Raw genomic sequence first — 26123 nt, 5'->3', positions numbered from 1 at the left:
GGTGACCCTTTGGATGCTTCTGTTACTGTGCTAGTTATTCTTTTTTTTTTTTTTTTTTTTTTTTGAGACAGAGTCTCGCTCTGTCACCAACACTGGAATGGAGTGGCGCGATCTCGACTCACTGCGATCTCCACCTCCTGGGTTCAAGTGATTCCCCTGCCTCAGCCTCCTGAGTAGCTGGGACTACAGGTGCCTGCCACCACACCTGGCTAATTTTTTGTAGTTTAGTAGAGATGGGGTTTCACCATGTTGTCCAGGCTGGTCTCAAACTCCTGACCTAGTGATCTGCCCACCTCCGCCTCACAAAGTGCTGGGATTATAGGCGTAAGCCACTGCGCCCGGCCTGTGCTAGTTATTTTTTAGCACAATTTCCACACTTAACTTGTTAAGATTGTTATCACATTCCCATAAGGGGGACAAGTAGATATTAAAAAGGTCTTTCTAATGCCTGTATTGGCTAAACAAAGTAGTTTTCACCTTAATGCTTTGCCTCGCTCAATGTCTCATATCTTTCTGAAATAACCTTCCTTAGGACTGATGTTTTCCAAGTATTGTCTTAGAGCAAAGCTAAGTTATTAATGTACATTTCAAGGGGGTTCCTGATGCATTTTTCCTTTATGGTATCATAAGAAAAACCCCTAAATTGTGAAAATATTTTATGATTCTTTTGGCCAAGGCAATGCTACAAGTCTTGTTCAAATCAAGGGAACATACTTCATAATATATGGTTTATGGATGGTTTGTATACGGGTCAGCACCAAGCTGATGTTTATTTGGTCTTACATTTGCTATTATTCTCCTCATAAAATTGTAATACAGGAGTAACCAAATTCAGCCGATTAATCTTTTACAAAAGATCTCTAATCTGTTAACTCCTAATGTAAGTAATGATGACTGTCTTTACGCTTGGAGCAATTTGAGATTTTTGTTCTTTATCCAGGCTGCTTATTACAAGAGTTGTATTAGTAAAAGTGTTAACTCTCAGAGATTAAGAGAGGGAAGAATATCTGAGCTCTCTGCAACTTCTGTGAAACTCTGTAACATACTTCCTTGTGGGATAATGATAATATTTGTTTAAAAAAAGCATTTCAACAATTCTGAGGACAAATTTATATCAAGAAGCTCTAAGGAGACATAATTGTTTATAAAAACTAAGGAATGTGAACATAATTTTGTAACAATTCACATCAGAAATAAACAAAAAATCTAGCATGAACAGCTCTGCCAGTAATTAATAAGTAAACAGGTTGTATGTTAACGGGCAAACAATTAAATTATTTGTTTCCTAGGGGCATGTAATGAGATTGTTATCACATTCCCATGAGGGGGACAAATAGATATTAAAAAGGTCTTTCCAATACCTGTATTGGCTAAGGCCAACAGCTAATTCAATAGATTCGATCAAAATCACTACTTCTTTCACTGCTGCTGATTTATGACTTTGGTTGTTGTTAGTCATCACTCATTGCAGTTTGCTTTCCAGTGCTCATAAATTATGCCTCATAAATAAAAAGATACAATCAAGGAAATCATATCAATTCATCTACAACCTTGGAGTACATTTTCCCATGGCACTCACGCTAATGTCTTCTTAAAGGGTAGCTTGTCATAGGTTTTGAATATGTTTGAATAGCAATATGCTGAAATCTTCTTTGCCGGAATCGCGGTTAAAGAATGTTGGCGAAAAAGACAATGCAATGAATTTGAAATTACATGATTACAAGATTGTTTTATTTCATGAGTAGCCCTGCAGGCTCCAGTTATGAAGGAATAATGTGCTGAAAAGCTCTAGGAGCTATTTATTTAACTGTCTATCTATCTGATTTTCTTTCACCATCAAATGGATGTTTTCCAGCATCTCTATCTGCATAGAACCTTGCTGGATACAATACAGTCACACTTTTACAGATATAGTCCCGTTTTCCAGGTTCCCTTCATCTAAAACACTTTGGATTAGGCAAGATAGAACGTTATTTTAATTGAATTCTGGGACCCAGGGGAAGAGGGTACAGCAGGACATTGTCTTGCTTTCCATGAGCACTTTTGAAGTTCAGAGACGTGAAGCTACTGGAAAAATAACAAGACATTTCCCATGCTAGAATTGGGTGTCTTGTCGCTACTGCTTCTCATACCGCCTTGCTCTTTGGAGCCATTTAATACTTGTGAATATGGTTCTCCTCTAATACCTGAAGAAGGAAAAACTGACCTAACACTGTGAAATACTGAAATTTGCCCTGATTTTTTTTTTTTTTTTTTTTGAGACAGAGTCTCTCTCTCTGTTGCCCAGGCTGGAGTGCAGTGGCGTGATCTCGGCTGACTGCAAGCTCCGCCTCCCAGGTTCACACTATTCTCCTGCCTCAGCCTCCCGAGTAGCCTGGGACTACGGGCGCACGCCACCCCACCCGGCTAATTTTTTTGTATTTTTAGTAGAGACGGTGTTTCACCATCTTAGCCAGGATGGTCTCGATCTCCTGACCTCGTGATCCGCCCGCCTTGGCCTCCCAACCCTGATTCACTTTTAACAATAAAACTAAATAATCAAAATTTGGAGTTATCACATACTTTTTTTTTTTTTTTTTTTTTTGCTTATATCTGCTCTCCCTAAGAGGAAACAGGAACCCACCCCCATCCGACTCTCATGGAGGATATGTAAAAGTAGTTTTGGGGTTTATTGAGCACTTACACTTTTGTAAGTGTATTCTATGTACTAATTTTGCATTTTTCCTCTCGACAATCCTATATGGTTGGTATTATTATCCCCACTTTACACATGAGAAAACTGAGGAACACAGAAATTTATGCAACTTGGTAAGTGGTAAGGCTGGCCTTCCAATACAGATATGTGACATAAAAACCCAAACTCTTTACATCTTCCTACATAAGGCCATTAAAAGAAGGCCTGTACACATCTTCCACATGGGTGGGTTGCTGTCCTGGGCTTTTCATAGAGCCCTGCATGGACTGGCTTTTTCTGTGGAGGGTAGCCTAAAAGTGAGACAGGGGAAACTATCACAAACAATGTGACATCCATCTCTCGTGCCACTTATCATGCTTTCAGCAATATTGCATATTACACAGAAGCAAGTACTACTCATATATTTCATCCTGTTCAAACATGTGTAAATGCATTGAAATTCCATTATGTTCTCTGCAATAATAACTATACCCTAATGGATATAGCATTAAAATATATACTTTATCCACAATAAGTTGCTAGAAGAAGCTAAGATCACAATCACCAATTGTGATTAACATCTCCATGAAGGATAGTAAATTAGGTAAGACCATTTATCATCCATGAATTCAACACATATTGATTGAGCCATTTCTATATGCCAGATGCTGTTCTATGAGCTGGGGATACAACAGTGAACAAGGCTGGCATTAACATCCTGGTGAGAAGAGGCAATCAATAAAAACACAAATAAAATAAACAGGTTAGGATATATGCTAGAAAGGAAATGAAGATATTGTAGGGTGATATACATAAGGTGATAGAGCAGAAAATGGTTGGCTTATCCAGGAGGTTCTCTCACCAGATGACCATCAAGCTGGGAAACAATTGGCAGAAAGTACCAGATGAAGATCTGAGGGAAGAGCATTCTATGGAAAAGAAAAGCATGTGCAAAGGCCTTAGGGCTAGATCCTCAAGAAGGCCAGTGTGGCTGACCTTAGTGAGTAAGGGCCAGAAAGCAATGGGATGAGGACAGAATTGGACAAAAGTGAGACCACAAAAGTCCTCATGGAACTAGAGAGGAGTTTGCATCTTATGGAATGGGGGAAGTAGGGTTTGCAGTAGGAGAGTGACTTTATTTGATTTTCATTTTACAGGAATGCTGGATACTGAACACCTTCTATGTATTTATATATTAAATCTTACTTTTTTTTGTAAGTGACAATACCCTAGCCTTAAAGTCAACTTATTTAAAGTTCACAGCAACTTTCCTGGGGTAAGTTTTTTTTGTTGTTGTTGTTTGTTTTTTTATCTCAATTTTACAGATAAGAAAACTGAGGTTTAGTGAGTTTAAATTAATAGCTGAGGATCCAGAATTGGTAATTCATGTAGCCCAGACTGCAACCCTAATCAGTCTGTCTTCACAGGGTCAGGAATTTGTGCTCCTGATGGAGGTGACTTGAAGAAGCTGCAGTTCAGCAGAGCCACCTTGAACTTGGAGTCAGAAAGTCAGGACTTGAGTTCTGACTCTGTTGCTTTTTGACTAGGTAACTTGCTAAATCATTCAGGTTCTTGACTATGCTAAGAAATAACAACATCTATCCCACAGGACTATTTTAAGATTTACATGCAATATTGTTTCTAGAAATTTCTGAGGAATGGGGTAGGGGATGAATACATTTATAAATATTTCATTGATTTTTGAAAGTCCCAAAGCTGCATACAAATGCAATTTGGAGGTAACTGTTGGGGTAGAATTTAAGAAACCAGTCTTTGAAACTTAATCTTAAGGTTCGAATTTGAGTCCTTCAACTTATCAACTCTATATCCTTGGGCATGGTATCTAATTTTTCAATGCTTCATGTTTCTCACCTGTAAAATAGTGTCAGTAATAACACCTATTTCAAATGGTTGTTTGAGATTAAATTAGTTAATATACATGCAGTTCTTAACACAGCCCTTAGCACACAGCAAACCCTAAATAAATAATAGTGATTACTATCACATTATTTGTGTGAAAAGACAGGAGAGAGTGACTTAACAGTTTGGGGGATCTAGTGGGGCTAGATAGCAATTCTGCAACTCACTCCTGGATTCTAGTTAGTCGTTACACATTAATAAGATTGGAAAACTCCCCACAGCATTTGGAATTTAGCCCACACCTCCCTCTGTATCTTTCTTCCAGGTACTTCTGTACTCTAGAGCTTTGAGGGTTAGAGTAAATAAAAGCCTGGCTTTTCAAAAATATTGCTCCACAATGAAATTTGTTAATTGGATGGCTTCTCTACTTTGTTTTATAATTAGTTAAAATTTCTCAAAAAGTCCTCAAACATGAACAAAAGAAAAAATTAGAGCAATTCAATGGATTCTTTAGAGAAAAGAATTTTATTACTGGTTTCCATTAGAAATATGCCTATAGGAATCAAAGAGAGAACCGTACAGTTTTCTAGATGCTTATAGGCATATTAGTAATGATCAGATCCATCAACAGATAGATAAATCAATTAACAAGAAGAAGTCTCAACTATGTTCTTACAAATTACCATTTAAGGCATCTGACTTATTTGAATGTGTTAACATTTTTGTTTCCACCTGCAGATTAGGTTGCTTCATATATCCTGAGATGTTTATTTACAATTTAAAGGTAATAAGCTGTTGGTTCAAGTACTTAAGTACAATCCTCCTTAAGTCTTCAGATTTACTTAGTGGTTTATCAATAATCATAGATTGACAAGCCAAAGCTGGCCAGGTGATCCTCTAGCCCAGAAAGGATTCTACTGGTGAAGGCATTATTATATACTGGTTGAGAAGCAGCTTCAATCTGAGTGTGGGGGACGAGCTGGTTTTTCCCCAGATCCATCCTCTGCCCTTCTCTGGCTTGGTCTGTACCCTGGAATGCTGACTTCATCAGACTGCCTCACCTGGAATCTTTTCTCCTCTGGCTCCTTTCCATTAGCGTTTGATCAAAGGGAAGAGAGAGTTCAGGTTCTTTGTTTCTCCTGCTCCTCTCTTTGGCACTGCATGTTGACAAGGCTGAATTTCCTCTCAATGACCCACTTTCTTCCATTGTCCCTGCAGGCCTAGAAGGTAACAGCTTCTGGCTCTTCCTACTCCCTGGGTACTTCAACATCCCTTATTGATTCTCTTAATTCTACCCACACCTCCATAAATAGCCTCTTCATTAAATTTTCTTCAAATACCCTTTGAATGTGCCATATGTTTCCTGCTGAGATCCCGATTGATACAGTGGAGAACATTTTGAAACATTACATGGGTACCAATAATAGTAGGTGGGCTAAGAGAGGCTTCTAAACATAAGGATGGAGATTTAGAAAGGGATTTCTTTTTGTAAGACTGAAGGAACAGAGAAATGGTGCCCCTTCATGTCTCTGTGGAATGATTTTAGTCAAGTACCTCTTTAATATCAAGGTGCCACCTGTCCTGCACAAAACCATCTGGCCAGAGAGTAGAATAAGAGTGGCCTTTAGAGTTTGGTGTGGAAATCGTGCTGTCCCTGAAGATAAAGAAGCTGCTTCTTCCTCCCTGGGTCTGTTTTGCCATCACTCAGATCCTGCAAACATCAACGTTCCTAGCCATATTTTTATGGATACATTATTCATGGGCATCTTTATTTGACTTATCAACTATAATTTAAGTCCCTGAAGGGGAGAGTGCATGGATTTTAGCCTCCTGCCTCAATCCTAGTAACTAGGTATACACTTTGAACATTGCAGGTGCTTAATAAGGACAGTTTATTAAATACTCAATTTACAGGATAAAGGAAAATAAGTAAAACACATCTTATCCTTTCCTAGATGTTTTTACAGGACCTAAGTTTCAGGTGACTTTGGGAGCCTTTGTTTTCATGGCCATCTGAAGAGCCATGAGGGCAGGCTGGAATTACATATTATCTACATTCAGTTGAAGAGCATCTGTTGTGTTTAACATATTATTTTCAGCAAACAAGCTTCCAACACAGAGACAGGAAGATCAATATCACCTTAAGTGAAATATAAATCTGAGTTGCATCTGCAAGAGGGTGAGAACCAACCCATCTTCACATGGATAACTTGTCCCAAAGGCGCCATGAAGATTGCCAACAACAGAAGCTTCAGAATAAAGTCCTAAGGGTTGCCATGAGAGATGGAACAAGAACAAAAAGAATTAGAGCATGCTCCTGAATATGCTCACACTGACAGGTAGAAATGATCTCCCGTGGGAACAAAAGGCTTGATGCGAAAAATGATCAGGCCCTGGGCCTAGTGGCGAACTTTAGTTTTCTATACATGGAAATGTCCCAGTGGCCTTCAGTCTAACCTGTGCACTCAGGCCCTAAAGTTTTAGAATAAATACACTGCCTGAGTCAGACAATATCAATAAATCATTTAAAACCTTGAGCTGTGGGAGTTGGGGTTGGTGTGGGGAGCTTAGTTCTTGTGGGAGAAATTAACCAGACAAAAACCTCCATGCTGGTCGGAAATACATTAGTGAGATTAATACCTAATTAAATGCAAGTCCAAAACTAAACAGAAAACGTGTTCAATATGTTTTCTCTAAATGTGATATAGAAAAGGGATGGGGTAAGGGTGACAGCAATAGAAAACAGGCAATACAAAGCAAGTAGCTAATTGCATAAAAGTAGAGTCAGACTATCAGAGTTTGGAATTTTAGTCATGGGTATGTGGGTAAATTACTCTTTTTCTGAGAAGAGAAATGGCAAGGACGAGGAGGGTTGAACTTCCTAGCAGAAGGAGTATCACACCTTTAGAGGCAACTGTACTCCTGATTGAGATTTTTACACTCTAACATTTTATTAATGACTTGTTGATATAGACAAAAGAAATGTCTTAACCTGGCTTTTTTACAGTCTTGAATGAAAGTTTCTCCTTCTTTTAACTAGTGAGATCCTGGGGGGATCGGATGGGGGCATGGACCTACTAAGTAGCAGACATCCTACTAGACACACAGATTTCTTAGTTCTCATAACACACCCATTTTTTTAAATGAGAAAAGTGAAGTTATCAGAAGTTAAGCATCTTTCTTGCACAAGCTATGTGATCTTAACTCAGCTTCTTCATTTGGAAAACAGGAAGGGTGTGAGCATCCAATGTGAAAGAGTGCAAGGATTGTCAATATCTCACAGGTGTGGAGTATTTGTTCCCGTGGTTGGTGTGTGTAGTGTGCTAGGGCAGTTCTTGCTTCTGGCTGGAAGCATTTCCCACATACCTCATGCAGCCCTGTCTGTAGGAGGTGGGCCCTGCGACCACACCTGCTCAATCATAGTCCTCTGTTCTCTTGGTTCACAGGAAGGCAGGTAGTGCAAAAGGATCAGTCAGAGTCCTGCACTTGGTTGACTTATAGTCCTCTTTCCACTCTAAGGTGGATGGGTAATAATAATAATCATTATTTTATATGGGTGAAGTGGTTTCTATGTATGAGGTGCTGTTCCAAGCACATTCACATATTAACTCATTTAACCTCAGAGCAAGCCTATGAGTCCAATGCTATATCTATTCACATTTTAAAGACAAGAAAACTGATGCACAGAAAGGGCTTGAATCTGGGAGTGATTTCCTCAGATGCCTGGTGAAAGTGTGCAGAATGAAGCCAAACAGAGACAAGCTGAGATGGGGCAAGGAGGGACAGAATGAATGAATCCTACATCATCCGAGTCCTGCATCCCAGGTTTCCAGGGCCTGGTGTTCATATCTTTTCTTTGGTTTCAAGGGATTCCTTCAATGCCCTTCCCAGATGCGAGAGCAGAAACAATTCCCTTCTGTTTAACTTAGTTTACATTGGCTTTCTGTTACTTGTAGTGAAATAGTCATGACAACTTTTTGATAGTGTGGGTTTTCTCAGGAACATAAATGAGACTCATTTGTAGCTAACTAAATAAGTTTATTATTTATTTACATTCATATGTTATAATATAGCTATACTTTTAAAAATATATTAGTGAATAAATATGTTAGGTTTCAATGAGAGACACAACTAATTATATTTCCATGTGTCCATCTTGGTGATGAATAACCATATATCCATTTATTATCTGAAGCTGATTTCATACATTCACTTGCATCAACACAACTTAAAGCTAAATACCATTAGAAAATTCTGTTGCTTTGGGTGAGAATTTATTTTGTAGGGTTTTACAAACTGTAGATTACAAAAACCTATCAAGAGAAGATAAAGTTTGATTAGAATTTCTAAAAATTATATACCTGTAGCTTACCACTACTCTGCCCATAGAATACAGAGCTGGAGGGTGCTTCCTTTTATAGATGAGTGCTATGAACTGACTGTTTTTGTCCCCTTCAAATACATATGTTGAAGGCTAATCTTGAATATGATGGTATGGAGGCCTTTGGGAGGTTATTAGGTTGCATAGGGTGGAGCCCTCATGAATGGGACTAGTGTTCTTCTACCTGGTATATGTGGATATAAGGAGAAGACCATTATCTGTAAGCCAGAAGGTGGCCCTCACCAGACACTGAATCTGCAGGTGCCTTGACCTTGTACTTCCTCGCCTCTAGAATTGTGGGAAATAAATATTTGTTATTGAAAGCCACCCAGTCTATGATATGCCATCATAGCAGGCCTAATTTATATTATGAGGAAAGGCCCAAAGAGGTTAATGTGCTCAAATATCCAGAAGTAGTGAAAGAAGGAGTAGAAGATGTTGGCCTTTCTCCCTCCCACTTCTAACTCATCGCCAACCATTTGGTAGCCTATGGTGGGGGCTGGTGCAGGGAAGGCCTCCACAGTACCTCTGGCAGTCTTCAGGCAGCTGCCACCGGCAGCAACAGTGAGGATCCCCTTCTGTGTCTCCTCCACAGCCCTTCTTTCCATCCTCTTGTTTGGGGGCAGTGTTGGTCTGTTAGAAAGCAGCAGACTGCCATTCTGCATGGGCTCCTGCAGCACTAGCCCTAAGTTCAGACCCCATGCCATGAGTCACAGAGTTTCCTCTAAGACTGACCTACTGCTTCTCAGTCACCCAGTCATGAGGCACCAGAAGGCTTCAGAGACCCTGAGTGTGCGTGGGTGCTTACCGCAAAAATCTGTCAAAGTGAGATAGTTTCAGGAAAACTAATTAAGTCACTGACAGCATGATTCAGTGAAAGGGGGAGTGGTGGCGGGCCCTATCAAATCCGTGGTGAGTCATTGCCTTAAGCAAGAGTATGAATATGAATGCACAATTACTGAGAGCTATTCATTAGCCTCAGCTCACTCCCCAAAGGTAAAAACCAAAATGTCTTAACAGAGTAGACTCACACCCAGGTCCCTCTCAAAGCCTGTGGGAAAAATATTGTCTTAATTTGCTGCTAAACAGTTAAGAACTGCTCCATATAGAATTTGGAGGTTCACACTGCATGTATTAGAATAGCCCAATTTTGAAAGGGTTGAAGATAGAAATGATTATTGTCTTTAAAAAAATCTTCTTGGATTTGTAAATATTCTGTAGCACAAGCAAGACTGTGATCTCTGTTTAAGGAAGAGGTCTGTGCAATGGAAGAATTTTATTTAGTACAGATGCATCGCATTTATGCATGGAACATACATTCACGGGGTTGTTTGAGAATTAGGTTTTGGTAAACTAAGTTGCATTCGAAATTCACAGAGAATGTTTGCTTTCTAATGGGACCCTGCAGTGCACTCTGTAAAGCCACCAACCCATTCTTGTGGAAAACAAGAAAAAGTAATATTCCTAATTTTTTGATTCATATTTTAGATCTCACTGGCTTTATTAAAGCTAATCCTCCAGAGTGTTATCCTTCAGAATCCCAGAATTCTGCAAGCTATGCTGAAATGACTCAAACTAGAAAAATCCCCTGTTTTAAATGATGGTGAACTTTACTCTTACCACCAAAGACCGGACCTCCCAAGTAAGAAACAAAAGAAAATAAAACAACAATAACAAAATCCAAATGAAATCCATGAGGAAGATTAAAATAAATTATATGAGTAGCTGAGACATGGACTTTGTAGATAATATATTCTGTTCTCCTTTCTAGTTTCACATCAAAACAATAGGACCCTTCTTTAGGAAATCCAGGATAGACCAACGTCAATAGGCTATTATCAATGATCATCATGTAAATTAGGCATTTGTGGGGAGCTGGCTTCACTTATTTGGGCTATTTATGACAGTTTAGGCTAGTGATTCTCAACTCTTGGCTGCACATGAGAATCACCTGGGAACCTTTTGAATCGCAGGGATTCCGGAACCCATCCCAGAATCAGAACTACAGGGGAATGGGGACTGGGTATCAGCACCCAGAATGTTGTGAAATTTCCCCAGGTGATTCTAATGCGCAAAGCTGAGAACCACTGATTCAGAAAATCACCGCTTGAAAATAAGGCTTAAGTAGCATAGCAGCAATGTCTCACCCTCTGAGGCAGTATTTCCAAAAAAAGTGGGTTGTGGACTATCCAGGCTGCCTGTTAAAAGTACAAGTTGCTAGGCCGGGCGCGGTGGCTCACGCCTGTAATCCCAGCACTTTGGGAGGCTGAGGCAGGTGGATCATGAGGTCAGGAGATTGAGACCATCCTGGCCAACATGGTGAAACCCCATCTCTACTAAAAATACAAAAAACTAGCTGGGCGTGGTGGTGTGTGCCTGTAATCCCAGCTACTTGGGAGGGTGAGGCAGGAGAATTGACTGAACCAGGGAGTCGGAGGTTGCAGTGAGCCGAGATCGCGCCATTGCACTCCAGCATGGCCACAGAGTGACATGCCATCTCAAAAAAAGAAAAAAAATACTGGTTGCTGGGGTCCCTTCCCATTCCACCCAGGAGTCTGCCCTTTGAACAAGCTCTTAGGTCCTCCACTTGTACTGTAAACAGTGGGGATGCTACCTTTAGGGCATTCCATATTGAAGTATTAGTGAACACTTAGAAGGTGCTTGTGATATCACATGGATTTTGCTCACCTTCAAAGGAGCTAGTTATCAAGCTGGTTATAGGAATTGTGGTGAGGTGAGTGACATTTGCTGCTCATTTAATTTCCCTCTTTGGTTTTCTGCAGTGAGTAGCTCCTCCCTCTCTATAAGTATCCATTTCTCCAGATATTTCCTGACCCTCCTGCCCGTTAGAACTCATCCACCACTTTAGGAGGCCGAGGTGGGTGGATCACGAAGTTAGGAGTTCAAGACTAGCCTGGCCAAGATGATGAAACCCCGTCTCTACTAAAAATACAAAAAAAATTCGCCACGCATGGTGGCGGGCACCTGTAATCCCAGCTACCAGGAGGCTGAGGCAGAGAATTGCTTAAACCCGGGAGGCGGAGGTTACAGTGAGCCAAGATGGTGCCATTGCACTCCAGCCTGGGTGACAGAGCGAGACTGTGTCTCAGAAAAAGAAGAAGGAGGAAAAAAAAAAAAAGAAGAAGGAAAAACAAAAGAACTTATCCATGCGATACCCTCTTCTATCACTGGCCAACTGATGGAATGAGTTGATTTAGACTAGTGAAAACTGTCTTGTTCTTTTCACATAACTAAATTTTAACAACTGCCTTCAATGATTTAACTCAAAACCAGAAATGAGTACAATGACGTAATGTAGTGTAGGAAGGTGGCGGGGAGCCCCAGCTGACACTTGCAAGGCACACCATGTGGGTGGCAACCTCCCCAACTATACATCCTCACGATCTTCTGATTAATCCTTCCCCACTGCTAGGAAGTCTCTCAGGTCTTTGTTTTTATTCCCTACAATCTACAATTACCTCAAAAACACACTCCTCTGCAGAAGGGTGAAATCACTGTCAGTTGTTGGGTGAGCAGATTTATATAGGACAATGAAGGTGTTTTCAAAGCAACTTGCAGATGAAGTAACCCTCAAGTGGTTTTGAGAGCAATGCAAATTCATCACAAATACAAAAATGCTCTTTTGTTAAAGAAAAATAAATTGTTTTAGTATATAACTTCCTAAATGACTTCTGTAGGATTACTCAGGGTCCACATAGACTCAATACTTACACAGGCTAAATGAAACTAATATTTTCTGATCATTTATTTTAGCATTTAATCTATGCTTTTCAAAATATTATTTTCCATAAGAACTGGGCCTTTGGGCTAAGCTAGATTTTGATTTTCTTTGTTTTCTATCCTTATGTTGTAACTACACGGGATTAGCTAATAAATAAAAACTGGAGATCAAAAACCAAATTAAATACTTTCATTTGAGTGAGATGAGTATGGAGGAGGAGTGTAACACAGAGCCGATAGTAACAGTTACAAAAGAAACCACACAGCCTAAGGTTCTTAACTTGCCTCTCCTCTGAAATGTGGGTCCCTTTGTTCTTAGTCATCCTTAGTGCCTGATGAAAAATCTGACTAGAGACAGGACACATGCTTGGAGCTTTCCATTCCATAGAAAACTGGGATGGGGCCTGGCACGGTGGCTCATGCCTGTAATCCCAGCATTTTGGGAGGTCAAGGCAGGCTGATCACTTGAGGTCAGGGGTTCAACATCAGCCTGGCCAATATGGCAAAACCCCGTCTCTACTAAAAATACAAAAAAAATTAGCCTGGTGTGGTGGTGCACGCCTGTAATCTCAGCTACACTGGAGGCTAAGGCAGGAGAATCGTTTGAACCTGGCAGACAGAGGTTGCAGTGAGTTGAGATCTTGAGATCTCACCACTGCACTCCAGCCTGGGTGACAGAGCGAGACTCTGTCTCGAACAAAGAAACAAACAAACAAACAAAAACTGGAATGAGACTTCCACAGATCATGTGACCAGAATTTAACCCAATGACACAACACAATACCAGAGAAAGTTTGTGTTTCTTATATATGGGTCATTAAGTTGCGTTTAATTAGCGGCTGAAGATTTTATGCTGATTTCATCCAGCTCTCTCACGAAGGTACCATTTTTATTTGTAAGGGAGACTAGATAACTGACAGCTTTGATAACGTGACACTTCTCAATAAAGGTAATGAGAAAAGAACAAAAGGGCAGGCACGTAGGTTCTGGCTGTTTCTAACAGTGTTACGTTTCCGATGGTGGCATCGGTAAGTATTTTGTTCCTTTATGACATAAACCACAATTCTTATCCTAAACCCTTGGGGGCCTGATGTGTTTTAAAATAATTTTGTTTTTAGATTTTGAAATAGGATAAAATGTATATACTGTATATTTTGTAATATCCATACCATGATCTGATTAGCCATCTTATAATAAAGCAATATTTTTGTAGCAAAACATATAAATATTCATATTAAATGGGATAAATACTGTAAATAGTCTCAAGTCTGTTTAGATTGGGTTTTGTTGCCAAATGACTTGTGGCAAAGCAAGAAAATACTTTTAAGAGATTTTTAGACTTGGAATTGCAAACAAGGGATTATGGATTTATATCTGTGTATTTTTCCAAACCATTCGAGAATTTATTTATATTTTTAAATCTTATTAATTCAGTAATTTGTCCCATACATTATTGTCCTAAAATATTCTTTTCATGCTTAAAATGTTCCCTGTATTCACTGTACTCATTGATTTGGTCACTATCTTTTTGGTGACTTATTATTTTTAGTATTTCATGTTATAATAAGCTTTTTAAGGCTCAGTTTCCTCTTTTAGAAAATTTCTGTTGGCATTGTTCCTGGCACTTAAGTGCTTACATCAGTCAGTAAGCTTTCTTTGACTGCAAGCAAGAGGCACTGATTCTGACTTAAGCAAATGAGAATTTACTGTGAGTTTATGGAATTAAAAGAACGGTTGAAGAACCATGCTTGGAAATAGCAGGGAAAAGAAAAACTTTTAGATTGAGGTTAGGGATATTTTATCACGACTTCTCACCTCCACCTTTTAAAATTCTGAGTCACTCTGCTGAAGATCAAGCCCCAGGCAAATCTGAGGGGCTGAGCAGCTCATGTGCCCACCACTTGGCTAGAAGACAGCCTGACACATTGATTGACACTCCCACCACGCCTGAGCAAAGGGTGGGGGAAGCACATTCTCCCACAGGAAATGAGGTTGTTATCACAAGAAGAATGCAAATGGACTCTGATGGCAAAACAAAACAAACCTAACAGAAGTCCTCCACAGAATTCACCATATTTTCTGAATATTATTCTTAATTCTTGGCTTTTTAAGAATGCACAGTCTTATTTTTTTAGGCCATCCTCAGAGAAAACTTAACTCATCGCCATGGGCAGGTGAGTTGTATTCCTCTAGACTTTTTTCAACATTCTGTATCTTTCTTGAGCACCGAGGCTAGAGATGTTTGCTATTTGATTTTATTTTGGTATGAGTAATGAGTTATTTTCAAAGTGATCTTTAAATAAGGAGTATCTCCTACCAAGGCAACACTGACAGAGGGAATCTTAATGGCAGAAACCACTTTACTAATAAGAAATGCAAATTCACCTGGAATCTACTTAAGAAAAACAACGTATATAATATGGCTCAAAAACCAAGAAAATGAAAAAGGCAATGAACATGGTTTTTCCTCATTTACCACTTAAAAATTTTTAAGGGATATTATTATTCTCCTTAAGTCCTACATTTCTTTAAGTGCCTTTTCAAATTGCGCACCATTTTTACAGGCAGGTGCTGACGGGTGGAAACAATCAGCTCGAATTGTTTATAATATACATTTCTTACCTGATACTCATACTCTGTGAAAGGCAATAGTTCGGAATCTATAAAAGAGGTTGAGCTTCCATTATAGATTAGGACTGGATTGGATTTTCCAGGCTGAGTTGCTGTTTGTCTTCTGTATAATTCGTAATACAAAACTTTTCCATTTGGCTGCAGCGGTCCTGTCCACAAAAGGGAAACAGTTGGCTGGAATCCTCCTGGAGCCATTTGTACCTCCAGATGTGGAGGGGGTTGCATCAAAGGTGCAATCTCAGGGGTCTGTATGAATGTCCAGTCACTTGATGCACATCCCAGGGTGGTGCACGCTTGAATTCGTATTTCATACCTTCAGGACATAAGGCAGAAATTAGTGATTTTCAGCAAAATAGATTTTCATGGGAAGAATCTTTAAAACACCAGGCCTTAAAAAAAAAGAGACAAGCTTACATGTATTCTTATTCACAGCTAATTCTTAAGAATAACAAAGTTGAGAATGGCTTGAACCTGGGAGGCAGAGCTTGCAGTGAGCCGAGATTGCGCCACTGCACTCCAGCCTGGGTGACAGAGCAAGACTCTGTCTCAAAAAATAAATTATATTTCCATGGAAATTTTTGAACAATCAAAATCCCCCTGGCTTTCTAAACTAAAGTTCCTGATCTGTTCGAAAGGGGTGAGTGCAATTCTTCCCCCAAACAAGGATGTATGGAATAAATAACTCTCAAGATTCTTTCTGGCATGAAAATTCTGGTACTCTTCAGAATTACTTAACATAGCAATGAAGAATGCAGACCTTAGAAAGTATGAAGCAGTTCTCAGCAGTCCTGGACTCCTACCTTTGCAGCTAGAGCTAAATGATCCCCCAGGAATGTTTCCGGGTCATGAAGGAACATCATGGAATTAAGGTCTCATTGGTAATAAATCCCCTCACCTGATACCTAACAGCTTAAAACAGCCTCCCTTACATGATACAAAGACCTTGCGGGGCCAAAGTTAACCCAACTACACACCAGATTATCAATCATGAAGACACCTTATCACCATCCAGTTAAATTCAACTAATCAATTATGTTTTGCCTCATAGCTGGTCTCTGCTACTTGAAAAGGTCTATTTACATAGCAGGGACTTCTCCTTTCCAACAAAATGAATTTTTGTGAGTATTTAGTGCCTATGGCTGTAAATGAGCACTTTTTTCTCTATTCCCAACCACCATTGATTTTATGACACCTTCAATTTTCCCGCAGGCACCCAGCTATCTTCTTTCTACCTTTATTCCTTTTAGTTCTAGCCTTTTCCTCTTCTATTTTCTACCTCCCCTCTTTGCTCTTTGAATCACTGCTTTCTGTTCTTGTACTTGTTCTGTCTCTTCCACCTTTTTGCTTTCTTAATTACACCTTTTTCCCTTTGTGACTTATTTTATTCCCACTTTCTTCTCCTCCTCCCCTGGTTCTCCTCTCATGCCGATCTCCACCATGACAGGGCTACCAGTTTATTGGTGATCGAATCCATAGCTGTGTATGGTAGATCTGACTTCTAAGCAATTCTGTGAAGTCAATTTTGATTTCCCACAAAAAGATTATTCATTTTCTGGGTTATCTGTGGTAGTTTTTAAATTTCGGGCTGGATTCCTTCTGCTACTTAGGACATTCCCAGGCTATTTCTTCTTACTGACCAGCTGGGGGTGCTGAAACGAGGACACACTCATTTGCAATATTCAGTGAACATTAATCCACTAAAAACAAAAACAAAAAACCACGCATGAACTCCAACTTCATATAGAAGTGATACTCTGTTTTATGTCAATGCCACTTACAGATTCAGTTAGAGTGGATAATGAAGAGATTTCTCTCACATTCTTAAATATCCTTGCAATTTATCAGATAAATTAAACTTTTTTTTCCAGCCTGGAAAAAGCATTCCTTTCATGCCTGGACAAACTCTTTCACCTCTAGAAGACTTTTTGAATAAGAGTTTCAAAAGGGAGCAAATTGATATGGTTTTTGAAAGTTGGAGGTACAGTCAGGTAAAGAGGAAGCCAGTGTAGAATATACAGCTCTGCAGCTACAGTGGGCCTTTTTAATGCCCTGAATCAGTGTAAGGTAATATAAAAGCCAACTCACATAGCATGTGGATTAGCTGCGGAGGATACCTGAGGAAGTTTTAATTACTGTTTAATATTTAATAGACCCTAAATAATTGTCATGAGTAGATGCATAAGACCATGAATGTTTCATTTAAACAGCACTATATATCAGAGGTAATTATAGGAGGATCTAATCTACACATCACTAGATTACAATAATAGCTGAATTTTACCTGTGGTAGTTGGAAATCAACACTCTTTCAGCCTTTAATTTTTTTAAGTGATTCTGTTCATTTTACTAAATTTTAAGCATAAAATGTCTCTTATTACCCTTCTCTCTGGGGATGTAAGTTACTTAAAATGTGATGGGGAAAACTGCCAAACAATTATTTAAGCAATGGGCAAGATTCTTTTGTGTGGAGAACAACACACTTCCATGCATGTCACAGAGCCCAGATGGGACCGCTAGGAAAACATGAGCTAGCAAAGTGGCACTGTCCTGAGAAACCATAAGAAAGTAGAGTCAGAGAAGCCTTGTTATTCCTGGAAGAAGTGCTGGATTTGATAAGAAGGCTCTTCACGAAACAAATTTTGTTTTAGTCTAACTCTGGCTGGTAATTGCGCTCATTGATTGGCACTTTTTAACCTTAAAATAATACATCATTTTCTTCACAGTCTGGCCAGATGACCCTATCGGGGCTGTCAGAACTGTCCAGGGGCCTGCGTATTTCCAGGGGGACTAGCCTCATCTCTGTCCTACTTATTTCAGATACCAGGATGCATTGCAAACCTTTCTGAAACACTGACTCTCAAAACATCACCTGAAAGAATTCTGCTCTCTGGAGGTTATGCAAGCAGGCTTTGCTTGGGTGAGGATGTGTTTTGTCTACTATGCACGTTTAGGTGGATGGAGGTTGGGGACACCTTGCATCCCATTTTTAGAGTCTTCATTAGAACTGACCAAGGGCTCAGGCAATAGAAAGGTCAGCAGTGGCTTACTCTCAGAAAACCGAGACATGGCTACCTACCTGTGAAATGGCTTCAGCTGGTTTACTATATATGACTGCGTACCAAAAGAATTATGAGTTGTGTTTATGTGTATGATTTTAGTTTCTCTTTCAAATAGTTCACGGATGAAGAGGGTATAATTGATGATATCACCATTTGTTCTCACTGGAGGGTCCCAGTTCACTAAGATCTCCTGAGGACCCCTGGCCTGCAATTTTGGAGGTTCAATCCCTGAGGGTGCTGAGGGGCTGGTTCGATCTTTGACAAGACGACTCAAAATACCCCCTTGGCTGTTGCTGGCAGTTACTGTGTAGCCATACTCCACACCTGGGGTGAGAGTAAAATCATGATAGCGTGTTTCCAAGCCTGTATATACAATGGTTCCATCCCTCCTAAGTTCATAACTTCTGATCTGGCCATTTGGGTTTCTTGGAGGTTTCCAGGTGATTTCTATTGATTCTGAGCCTGTGACTTGCAATGTTGGAGAGTCCATGTTCTCTGGCAGGGCCTCCATTGTCCAGGCAGATTTTGACACACTAGCTGTGCAACCTCCATTCGTGCAGGCTACAAGGGAGAAGTTATACTGAGTGTAAGGCTGCAGGTGGGAAACCAGCAGGCACAGGCCCTGGCCAGCAAGGGACTCTTTATTATCATATCTAACTAAATATTTAGTAATCTTTCCATTTTGCACTGTGGGCGGTGACCAACATACATTCATTTGAGTGGCACTGATGGCCCAAAGATCTGGAGGGCTGACTTCTGATGGAGCAGCCTCCAGAGTTGTGATGCTGGTGGGTTTGCTGGTGGAGCATCCTCCACTCGTGCAGGCTTGGAGTGCATAGCTATAGGTGGAAAAAGGAAGAAGCTCTTCATCAGTGTAATTGAAAGTCACAGGATCAAAGCTAAAAGGATAGAGCATTTCATTCCTTTGAAGCCTATAGGACTGGATAATACCATTAGACTGTTCTGGTGGGATCCAGGAAATCAGCAGTTTTTGGGGATTCATAGAAACATAGGATATCACAGGTGGAGAGAGACCTTCTGGAGGTGCTTGCAATGTCCTCACCACATTCCAAGAGCTACAGGTATGCCCAGCTGAATTCCAAGTGTAGATTTTATATTCACACTGCGTCCATGGTTGCAAACCTGTGTCATTATACATAAATGTATTCCTTTCAGTGTTATATTCTGTGAAAACAATTTTCTCGTCGGCCTGGATTGTCTGATTTCCCCAAGCTTTTCCCTCGAAGCATCTGCGAATCACTTCATAGCGAATTATTTTTCCATTTGGGTTAACAGGCTCAGACCAGCTCAGCTCAACACTGGTGGACTTCACAGAGTGGACAGTAGGAGCCAGCTGAGAGTCTGGAGGGGCTTCATCTGTCCACAGAGGCTGAGGCGCCGAGTGTGCACAACCTGCTCTGGTGCAGGCCTCCAGGGTCAGTGTGTAGAGAGTGAAAGGATCCAGGCGGCGGAAGAGAAACTGACGATTCAAACCAGAGTACTCCAGGAACCCGTCACTGAAGATGTTGTATGTCTACAGAAGGACAGAAGCAAAAGGGATAACTTGCAGCATACAATTTCTTTGTGTAGTTACTTAGCCCCTTTTTAACCTTCACCCCCTTGTTCCTTATTTTGGTGACCCTAATTTAGAAGAAGTATTCTGATATTAATTGGGGATATGTGATTTTTTTCTGTTAACATAAGGCCCACAGAGAGACAAACAATGTTTTTCTTTGCCTTTTTCTTTTCTTTTTTTTCAGTTTGGGAACTACATAAACATTTATCTCAAAACTAAGGGCTATTGAATCTGATTCTTTGACTTAAATGGTATTCACAAGGTTTCTCCTATTTGTATTTTTTTAAAGTAGAGAATAGTATTAAATTCTCCTGTTTTATGGATATGAACTGCTTCTGATCTCATACTGACTAAAGTAGGGTCTACCTTCCACGGCATTTGCTAGGAAATAGAATTACAATGCTTAATCATTTGTTGTTACAGAGTGCCAGGGCTGAAAGAGTATGCTTGTGTGTGTGTGTTTAGGCACACAGACACCTATATTTTATACATAAGTACAAATATCCATACATATATATGCATGTACATATATACATGTATATAAATCTTTATGACTAGGAGATGGAAAAAAACACCCTGTTTTTTCTTGCAGGCCATGGAAGAACTGATTGCTCCTTGGGGGCAAAGTAGTCTTTTGTTCTGGAAAAAAACATCTGAATGCTTATTATACTGTACGAATGTAGAGCAAGTTTTCATTTTTTATGAAAGATGGGAAGTAAGTTAATCTGAATGCAGGTGTTTTTGAACAGTGATTTTCCAACCTTTTCCTGCTCCAACAAACCTGAGAGAGATGACACACTCCTTTTGATGACTCCCTATCATGGTGACTCTCAAGAGGGGACAGGACACATTTTACAGCCCTTGGAAGGCACACCCTTGAAACATTCCCAGGAGTGGTTCTTGGGCAAGCTTAATTTAGACTAAATTGTTAATATACTCCATTTTTTCCCTAAGATTACATAGCCTAGAAGTTTGGAAACCTCTTTATGTTGGAATGTTGTATGTTGCTGTGATTTTCTTGTTGAGGACCCAGGGCAAGGCCACCCCCATGTGGGAAGGGGACTGCCATATCTTCTGAAGGGAGCGTAGGTTCCATAACTAGCTTGCAGCCTCTGTGACCCCCCAGCACCCCTTGCTGCCCCTGATATTCACCCGGCAAATCTCTAATTAGTGTAAAATTTAGCTGTCCCGCTATACTCAAGCTCTGAAATGGGTTTGTAGAAAAACACCCAAACATTGTTATTGGTCTCACTTTAAACTTCTATCCATACATTTTAAACAGGCGATTACCAATTTGTAATCCTATTTTATTCCCTCATGCTTTTGCTCTGTCATTTTCCCAGGTGATTATTTCACATTTCCTCCTTTCCCCTAACCACCAACACCCTCTTCCCTCCCTCACCGTTGATTGATTGTTGACATAACCACATCGTTCACTGAAAATAGAAGCAGTTAGAGAAGAATGCCTCCATGTTATATATTCTGACCTCTGTATCCATGTGAATCTAGACTTACATGATTTGCTTTTCCTCCTTTTGCTATGAATGAAATATCTCTGTCCCTATTGAAGGCCACCTAAGCGCTCTATCCCATCCCTTCCTCCTTCCCCAAGACTTCACTACTGCCGTTATTCTCATTATCTCCTACGTCACCAGTTTATCTCCCTCTACTGGTTATTTCTATTCATGTTTAAATGTACTCTAGTATTTTTCAATGATTTTAAATAAAACTTCCCCATCCCACAGTCTCCACCTATTGCTCCATTTCTCTGCTTTTCTTTTCATCTAAATGGCTTTAATGAGTTGATGTCCTATTTCCTCCCTTGCCATTCTCTCCTCAACCAGCCATGCCAACCAGGTTTCCCATTCTACTGCATACTCTCCTTGTCAAGATCACAGTGACCTCCTCATTTCTATACTCGGGGTGGCTTCTCTGCCTTCATTTTACTTCTGCTCTCAGCAACATTTTGGCATATTTTCTCTTCTCTTTTTGGACACTCCGCTCATGCACTTTTCCTTCTAGCCTAGTTCCCTCTTATTAGTCTTTGCTGGCTCTCTTTCCTCCTCTTGACCCCCACATTTATGCCTCAGGGCTTGATCCCAGACTCTCAATAGGTTGAGTTACATTCCCTCCATAGCTGATCTCCTCTGGCACCATGGGTTTATATAACATCCACCTGCTAACGGATTCTGAACATTTATCCCAGCAAAGAACTCTCTCAGGAGTTTTAGACTTGTACCTCACACTATCTACTTGCTCCTTCTAACTTGTTCATCTTCCAGTCTCCCCTTCCTCATCAATAGCCCAAAGCCTAAACCCAAAAGTCATCTCAAAGTGCTCCCTTTCCTTCATGTCTCTCATTCAGCTCATTAACACATTTTGTCATCTCTATCTTCTGAATGTATCTTCAATTCACCTATAGTGCATGATTTCACAACTGCTACTCTAATTTGACCCACCTTCAATTCTACCTTGAAATCTTTAATAGTTCTCAAACTCCATTGGTCCTTATATAGTCCATTTTCCACAGGGTAGCCAGAGTGATTTTTAAAAACATAAATTTGATCATGCTATTCCTTTGCTTAAAGCCTTCAGTAATTTTTCATTGCACTTGGAACAAATTCTAAACTTTACCACAGCCTACAAGGTTGGGCACAATCTGTCTCCTACCAGTCCTTCCAACCTCTTCTAGTGCTATCTTTCTTTCCCCCAAATACTTCATACACACTAGCTTTCTTCTCTTTCCTTGAATACACCAAGTTCATTCCTGGCTTCAGGCCTTGCATTTGCTGTTCATTTTGTCTGGAACATTTTGCCCCCATATCCTCACATGACTAACTCTGTCTTGTCATTCAGGACTCAGCTCAAATGTCAACTTGATTCAAATGATATTCCATTCTAAAATAGCTTGAGCAGGCATAATTACATTATTCTATTTAATTTTCTTTATAGCATTCATCGCTCTCTGTAATTCCCTTGCTTATTTATTTACTAGCTTATTGTTTGCTTTTCTGTACCCCCACCATTCATATACTCTGCCACATTTATTCACACAGACACACACACACACACACACGCACGTGCACTCACACATGGTCTGTAACATCAGGGAACCTGACTGTCTTGTTCACTCTTGAATAAGTATATGGCACTTAGTAGAAGTATTTCACCAAATATTTGCTTAATATTTGGTGAAATGTAAATAAAGGTCCAAGGAGTCAATATTCTTATTGTCAATTATGCCAGGAAGAAGCAGATGCTCTCATGGCTCCAAATAACCACAAGAAGAAGTGCTTTGAGGGAAAAGGAGCTTTCTTTTCTGATGGGTGCCTTAGGGCCGTGATTTGGATTTTAAGGTCATGAATCCTAAGGCTCAAGCCTCTTGCCCCAGGGGGGAGAAGTCTGGCTTCTGTCCACATGTAGGCAGGCTGGTGGGAAGCAGCTTGCTACTGCTACTTGCAGCAGGCCTTGAAGCTAGGCAGAGAGGCAGCCCACAGAGAGGCCCACAGGATGGACCTGGGCCTGTGAGCTCTAGTTACAGTTCTTAGTTATTGCTGTACGTAATTTCCTGCTGTCGTCCCTCTCTTAGGGTTTTCAGGGAGGCTTTATTAAAAGTAACAGCTTAGTCTCAACCCTGTGATGTGGAATTGATGTGGGAGTCTGCCTCTTGGAGAAGGAGTGGCAAAGAAAAGGGAAGTGTGTCTATAGCAGCTGCAGGCTGGGGGACTCTGCAGTCCCAGCCTGCAGAAGGTAGTTGATGAGGGTCTAAGAGATGGACCATGGCCAGGAGAGACTGGAGGTAAAGGCAGTAGTATGAACTAACAGGTATGTCTGCCACCATCCTTGGGGAGGAACATCAGAGAGGTAGATAAAGGCTGGTTTTTGTGTGGCTGAAGGTTCAAAACATCAAAATGCAGGCTATTCATGAAAATACAATCTCCCCTGTACTCATGGGCTGGCAGAGCTTGAGATACGTATACAACATTTATAACATTGTTTCTCACGGCTACATACAGAAGTTGGGAAGTTAGCAGACACCTGTGGCTTGCTTAATGAGCTCTTTTTGAAGCATAAATTAGGCAAGTCTTAAGCAAATAACTGGGTAGGGTAATTCAGGAGGCAGTAAGAACACAGTCTTTTAGAGTTCAGTTCTGATGTGAGTTCCTGGCTTCAAATCCCAACTCAATTACTTACAATGTAGGCTTGGGCAGTTACTTAGCCTGCATATGCCTCATGAGGTTTGGTGGTACCCACCTAGTAGGGTTGATGTGGGGATTAAATGAGATAATCCATGGAGAGCATTTAGCTCAGTGTTGGGTTATAGGAAGCATCACACATCTAAGCTAGGTTTCTATGATCTATGATTAAGTGCCTGGAGGAGCTATCAAGGAGAATTAAACAGGCTGCGAAGGGAGTTTTCCCACAGTGACCTGATGGCATGTCAGGGCTCATCTATTTATCTGGAGAATACCAAACATAATTTCTTACGCAGGGTAGACATTACCTTAATCACACCATTGGTTCTCATAGGCTCTGACCACTGTAGTAGCAATGCCCGGCCATTCTCTTTCTGTTCTACTATAAAGTTTCTCAGTCCACTTGGGGAAGATTCTAAGGTTTGAATCAGAGTCCAAGGGCTTAAAATTTCTCCTGCATGGTTTGCAGCCACAACACCAATGCGATATGTTGTGAATGGTTCTAACCCGTATAGGTGGGCTTGATGGCTTGTTCCCTGTAAGAAAATTAACGGGTTAAGTTGTTTTTTTTTTTTTTTTTTTGAAACTGACAATATTGCTGGAAAGTCATTCTCTGAACCTCATGGCCAAAGCATGTAGGCAACAGCAGTGCAAACACTACAGCAGAGTTTTGAATTATCATTAAGAAAACAATGCATTTTTTCTTATTCTTGTTGACACCCTGAATATATTACCCAATGTTGTATGATTTCAGACACTCAGAAAGTGGACCAGATAGCATCCTTGACTTTTCAGTGCTTGCAGCCCAAAGCGTGTGATATATAAACATTAAAAAAAAAATGATGCTTCAGATCAGTGCTGCATCCAGCTCAAAATGGAAATCAGTGGTGCCAAGCTGCATGTCTGAGACTGGGATAATTGCCTGCCAGGTTAATATTAAGGGTTTGGAGAGTTAACCTGAACACCCCTAACTTCCAAATCCCCAACACTATCTGTTTGTACACAAGACTCTCCATCTTCCCAGTCTCCCTCTCTCATTCTCTTGGCATGTATATATATCTTACGAATTCAATAAAACAAATAAACACAAGAAAACAGTAACAAGCCAATTCAACTATACATGTACAAACACCCTTAGAGAAGTCTATTATTAATATAGATATAAAAATATTTTCATTTGTTAAAAGCACCATAAGTAAAACTACGAAACCTACCAAAAGTAATTGTTAGCTATGCTTGGAGAATTTGGTCTTTGTTGCTTTAAAAGAAAAGAAAAAAAGGGATAGCCAAATTAGGATTTTTAAAATTTGTTTGTTTTTCTGCTTGGAGAGCAGCATTAACATATTTGGCATAACTAAACTGGAGCTAAGAATCCTAATGTTTCTAAAGGCCCTGGGGTGCTCTTTCCACATCTGGACTGAAAGGATATGTCTTTTTAAAGTAGGAATTATGTGTGCAAGTGGGGTAGTAATGTGTTCATAGGTAAACACACACACACACACTGGCATTTTCTGTTGCGTACCATCCCCATTGGATATAAGAAATCATGAGAAAGTTTTGACTGGGTTAGTAGGATATTTACATTCAATGATCTGCTTTGGTTTATTAGATGTTTGAATGTGATACATGGTCTTCAATTGTCTTCTTTCCTTGATGAACAAGGGAGGAAGCATATAAAGTGGAGTAGTGAAAGTTATTTCTGAAAGTAGGCACCCAAGAACATCAGAAAAAATTATGTGTGGGGGCATCCAAATATCATTTTGGATAAAATCTAAAACAAGATGACAAAATCAAACAGAATTGTTTTCTAAACAAACTGGTTAGACAAAAACAAAACAATGTAGAAATAGGTTTTGGTGCTGTTTTCTGACATTATTGGCTGTATATTTTAACTGTGTTATTTCTTGTTATGTGTTAAACATAGGCAGAGAAAATACAATTTCCTTCACATATCAAAAACTTGTAAAGTCAATTTTCCTATTTCAATAAGTCCCATTATGATATT

General features: G+C 40.0%; 1 protein-coding gene across 1 annotated transcript in view; it reads right to left on the bottom strand.

Moving 5' to 3' along the window:
- USH2A (usherin) overlaps window positions 1–26123 on the bottom strand; it is an 800680-nt gene that overhangs the window by 33577 nt on the left and 740980 nt on the right. The window contains exons 62-64 of the mRNA XM_003814150.6: window positions 24427–24654; window positions 18364–19880; window positions 15279–15600 (exon numbers count right to left, since the gene is read on the bottom strand). Of these exons, the coding sequence (XP_003814198.3) occupies window positions 15279–15600; window positions 18364–19880; window positions 24427–24654 (2067 nt within the window). The remainder of the gene's footprint in view (window positions 1–15278; window positions 15601–18363; window positions 19881–24426; window positions 24655–26123) is intronic.

The sequence above is a fragment of the Pan paniscus genome, chromosome 1 (genome assembly GCF_029289425.2).
Source record: "Pan paniscus chromosome 1, NHGRI_mPanPan1-v2.0_pri, whole genome shotgun sequence".
NCBI classification, from domain to species: domain Eukaryota; kingdom Metazoa; phylum Chordata; class Mammalia; order Primates; family Hominidae; genus Pan; species Pan paniscus.
The sequence above is the reverse complement of the archived record's forward strand: the minus strand, read 5'-3'. Positions and strand labels throughout refer to the sequence as shown.